The following is a 4,960-nucleotide window of genomic DNA, read 5'->3' on the forward strand; positions in this document are numbered from 1 at the left end:
TTGATATAAATAAATTTTTTTTTTTTTTTTTTTTAAGACAGAGTCTCACTCTGTCGCCTGCACTGGAGTGCAGTGGTGTGATCATGGCTCACTGCAACCTTAACCTCCTGGGCTCAAGTGTTCCTCCTGCCTCAGCCTCCTGAGTAGCTGAGACCACAGACACGCTCTACCATGCTCGGCTAATTTTTTGAATTATTTGAAGAGACAGGGTCTCCCTATGTTGCCCAGGTGGCCTAGAGCTTCTGGTTCAAGCAATCTTCTTGCCTCGGCCTCCACAGTGCTGTGATTACAGGTATGGGCCACTGTGCCCACATCCCAAAATTCTTAAATCAGGTTCAGAACTAAAAAATATACTTTAAAAATTGATACAACTTATTTTCCTCATACAATAACTCGTAAGTGTCTACTGAAGGTCAACAATTACAAATTTAACATTTTTTTTAACTTTTTCAAATTTTACATGTATACCTGACAAACATAAAATGCACTGACCTTATATCCATCCAGGGCATATCACACTTCACTCAGTCTGTAACAACTTACCCTCAATTTCACTGGGGCTGGCTGATGTCTCTTTTTTACTTCTATCCAAGGTTCTGAGTCCAAGTCAGGCAAACTGGTAGACAAACCTCTAGACATTGCTTGAAGAATACTTGTTTCACTATGTTTCTTTGGGCTCAATGGGCTTCCAATTCTTGGAGAATTTGGGGCAGACTCTAAAATTTTAAGTTAGTTCTATAGTTAAAATGATAATGGCTTTTCTTACTTATAAAATACATTTCAATTTTTCCTTAACGGGGGCTTGATGTTTTTTCACAAAAACATGATCAGTCTCAACTGAAGAGCTTATAAGATTTGCTCAAGAGTGAAGCCACCAAATAATTAAAGGAATGTCACCAACTCTTACACAGACCACTACATTCATTCAAACTTCTCAAGAATATCAATGTGAGTCACTTCCTAATTATGCCAGTACAACTACTAGGAAGTCAAGTTCTCTGCAAAATCTTAGACTAAAATCTATAAATTATAAGAAAATTATGGAATCTCAATTGCTTTTAAGCCATAGTTAAGCTAAATGCATACTTCATTCAAGGTAAAATTAGTCTCTCATTCTACTAGGATCTAAACTAAAGCAGTTATTACTCCTATTTTTCACATTTCCTTGCTTTAACAACATTTGCCTACTGCAATAAATGCAGTGTTGTCATTTACTACTTTGGCTCATACTGAAATACTTTAAACTGTCAACCAGTTTGACCAACATGGAGAACCCTGTCTCTACCAAAAATACAAAATTAGCCGGGTGTGATGGCGCATGTGTGTAATCCCAGCTACTTGGGAGGCTGAGGCAGGAGAAGCGCTTGAACCCAGGAGGCAGAGGCTGCAGTGAGCAGAGATCGCACCATTGCACTCACTCCAGCCTGGGCAACAAGAGTGAAACTCCATCGCAAGAAAAAAAAAAAAAGAATGAATAAAATGTCACATCACTAAAGTGCACAGCCCTGGAAATAACATTTAAAGCATTTAAAAACTGTTGGAATTTAAAAGGTCTTTCTATACAGTATCATTTCTGCAGGTTTGTTTTTAATAAAAATTATAAAGTTCAAATTGCAGCCGGGCGCCGTGGCTCACACCTGTAATCCCAGCACTTCGGTAGGCTGAAGCGGGTAGATCATGAGGTTAGGAGTTCAAGACCACCCTGGCCAAGATGGTGAAATCCTGTCTCTACTAAAAATACAAAAAAAATCAGCTGGGCGTGGTGGTGGGCATCTGTAATCCCTGCTACTCGGGAGGCTGAGGCAGAGAACTGCTTGAACCCCAGAGGTGGAGGTTGCAGTGGGCTGAGATTGCGCCTCTGCACTCCAGCCTGGACGAAAGAGCCAGACTCTGTCACACACACAAAAAAAATCAAATTGCTTCTTTTATAAATATTTTTTCAAAAGAAAAATATCAAAGAATATTTAAATATTTTAAGCTATATTCATGATCAGATTTGACGATGTAATATGGACTGGCTTTGGACACAAGGTGTCTTTTAAAAATGTACTCTGTAACATGTTGAAACCCTCAAATACACACAATATAATTTAAAAATGTATAGCATGCAATTCTTCACATCATTATTCACTCCTCTAAGTCAATTCACTGAAAATAGAGAATGTTGGATGCAGAAAGCTGAAATAAATTAACATCAATCTTTTTTTAATATTTACTAATATTTAATATTTACTAAATATTTTTAATATTTACACATTTTGAGAATGGGTTTAAGAAGAGCATTCCAAGATTTTACATTCATCTACATGCTAGACATAGATGAGAATAAAATCAGATAGCTTTAATATCTTTCCCTTGTACACATGGACTCAACCAGGACTCAACTACTGGATTACTGTATTACTAATAAAAGCCTATATATCATTTCATAACAGGAAAAGCTCTAGAGCTGTGCTGTTAAACAGAGTAGGCACTAGCTATATGCAGTTATCGATCACTTCAAATGTGGCTAGTCCTGAAACAAGCTCAGGACAAGCGTAAAATATACACCAGATATTAAGGAGCTGGTACTCCCAATCCCACTAAAAAAAATAGTGCCATTGATTTTTACATTGAGCGTATAACATTTGGATCTATTGAGTTAAAATAAAATACCTATTTAAAATATGAAAATTAATTTCATCTGTTTTATAATTTTAAAGAATACTAAAATTTTTAGAATTATATATATAGCTCACATATTTTTATTGGGCACTGGTGCTCTATAACTTTATTAACACCATACACACCACCAATTCATACACACACACAAAAGATACAAGTGAAATTCAAGCTTTATATTAACATCAATAGTCTAGTTATAGGAATGGGAAAAACATTAACTCCAGAGAACACTATTTCCTTTTTTTTTTTCTTTTTCATGAGCCATACGAGACTTATTTTTTTAAGAGACAGGGTCTCTTACATCAGTTTCAGTGCCATGATCATAGCTCACTACAGCCTCAAACTCCTGGGCTCAAGCAGTCCTCCCAACTCAGCCTCCTGAATAACTAGGACTACACATGCACACCAATACACCAAGCCAATTTAAAAATGTATATATTATTTTGTTGAGTGGGTCTCACTTTGTTGCCCAGGCAGGTCTTGAACTCTTGGCCTCAAGTAATCCTCTCACCTCAATCTCGAAAGCACTGAGATTATAGGCATGAGCTACTGCACCTGGCCCAGAGAACTCTATATCTAATATATGAATTATCAATGTTCATACAGTAAATAAAGCCTTAAAAGTAGATGAAGAGCCGGACACAGTGGCTCATGGCTGTAATCCCAGCACTCTGGAAGGCCGAGGCAGGGGGATCACCTGAGGTCTAGAGTTTGAGGCCACCGTAGCCAACATGGTGAAATCCTGCCTCTATTAAAAATACAAAAATTGGCCAGACGTAGTGGTTTACGTCTGTAATCCAAGCACTTTGGAGGCCAAGGCGGGCGGATCACCTGAGGTCGGGAGTTCAAGACCAGCCTGACCAACATGGTGAAACCCCGTCTTTAAAAAAAAATACAAAAATTAGCCAGGTATAGTGGCACACACCTGTAATCCTACCTACTCAGGAGGCTGAGGCAGGAGAATTGCTTGAACCCAGGAGGCAGAGATTGCAGTGAGCTAAGATCATGCCACTGCACTTCAGCCTGGGAGACAGAGCAAGACTCTATCTCAGAGGGAAAAAAAAAAAAAATTGGTGAAGAACCACTACACCAATAATTGCGTTTGGGGACTAACTCAGTTTCCTATCCAATTACTGTGAAAATTAACTCAACTAGACTATGTAGTTAATATATAAATGATAAGAATAGCACCTGGCACATAGTAGAAAAAATTAGCTACTATTTTTAATATAGAAATTAAATCTTTTAACATCCACTTAATAGTTTTTTGCTTGCTTTTTTTTTTAAGATATGAGCTTTTGGTATGTCACCCAATCTGGCCTCAGAACTCCTGGGCTCAAGCATCCTCCCAACTCTGCCTCCCGAGTAGCTGGGACTATAGGTGTACACCACCACACTCAGCTGTTTCTTATAAAATGATCGCTAAATGTTATTTAAGCTTAAATTATGCCTCTAGGGGGAAGTAAATAGTTTCAATACATTCCTAACACATATGCTTAAAAGTATAACATTAAAACACTAAAGAATTTGGGTAAGATGAGAAAACATACAATTCTTTTTTTTTTTTTTTTTTTTTTAAAGACAGGGTTTCACCATGTTGGCCAGGCTGGTCTTGAACTCCTGACCTCAGGTGATCCACCAAACTCGACCTCCCAAAGTGCTGAGATTACAGGCATTACAGCTGTTCCCCATTGCTCGCATTGCTACCTGGGCTCCACCTGCTGTCAGATCAGTGGTGGCGTTAGGTTCTCATAGGAGCGTGAGCCCTTTGGTGAACTGTACATGTGAGGGATGTAGGCTGCAAGCACCTTATGAGAATCTAATGCCTGATGATCTGTCACTGTCTCCCATCACCCCCAGATGGAACCATGTAGTTGCAGAAACACAAGCTCAGGGCTCCCACTGTTTATATATTATGTGAGTTGTATAATTATTTCATTATATATTACAGTGTAATAATAATAGAAGTAAAGTGCACAATAAATGTAATGCACTTGAATCATCCCTAACCCTCCTCCCCCCACCCCACCACAGGTCCCTGAAAAAATTGTCTTCCATGAAACTAGTCCCTGGTGCCAAAAAGGTTGGGGACAACTGCTTTAGGGATAAGAGGACCTCAAGTAAGAGGACCTCGAGGAGGAAGGAGGCAACATGGAGGAGGAGGAAAGAGAGGTGAAAGCATGATCTGACAGAAGGATGATAGAGAACTGGACCAGAGCTCTGACCTTATTTGCATAGTTGACCTCTATTCCTGGTACCAGGAAGACTGATTGGTACTTAAAATAGAGGAAGACAT

General features: G+C 38.8%; 1 protein-coding gene across 6 annotated transcripts in view; it reads right to left on the bottom strand.

The window, feature by feature from the left end:
* Window positions 1–4,960, bottom strand: part of LARP1B (La ribonucleoprotein 1B) — a 182,403-nt gene that overhangs the window by 124,474 nt on the left and 52,969 nt on the right. For all 6 annotated transcript variants that reach the window (XM_037741735.1, XM_017537657.2, XM_017537656.2 and 3 more), the window contains exon 10: window positions 544–716. In XM_037741735.1, coding sequence (XP_037597663.1) covers window positions 544–716 — 173 coding nt within the window. The remainder of the gene's footprint in view (window positions 1–543; window positions 717–4,960) is intronic.

Source organism: Cebus imitator, unplaced genomic scaffold (genome assembly GCF_001604975.1).
Source record: "Cebus imitator isolate Cc_AM_T3 unplaced genomic scaffold, Cebus_imitator-1.0 Scaffold105, whole genome shotgun sequence".
Lineage (NCBI taxonomy): Eukaryota > Metazoa > Chordata > Mammalia > Primates > Cebidae > Cebus > Cebus imitator.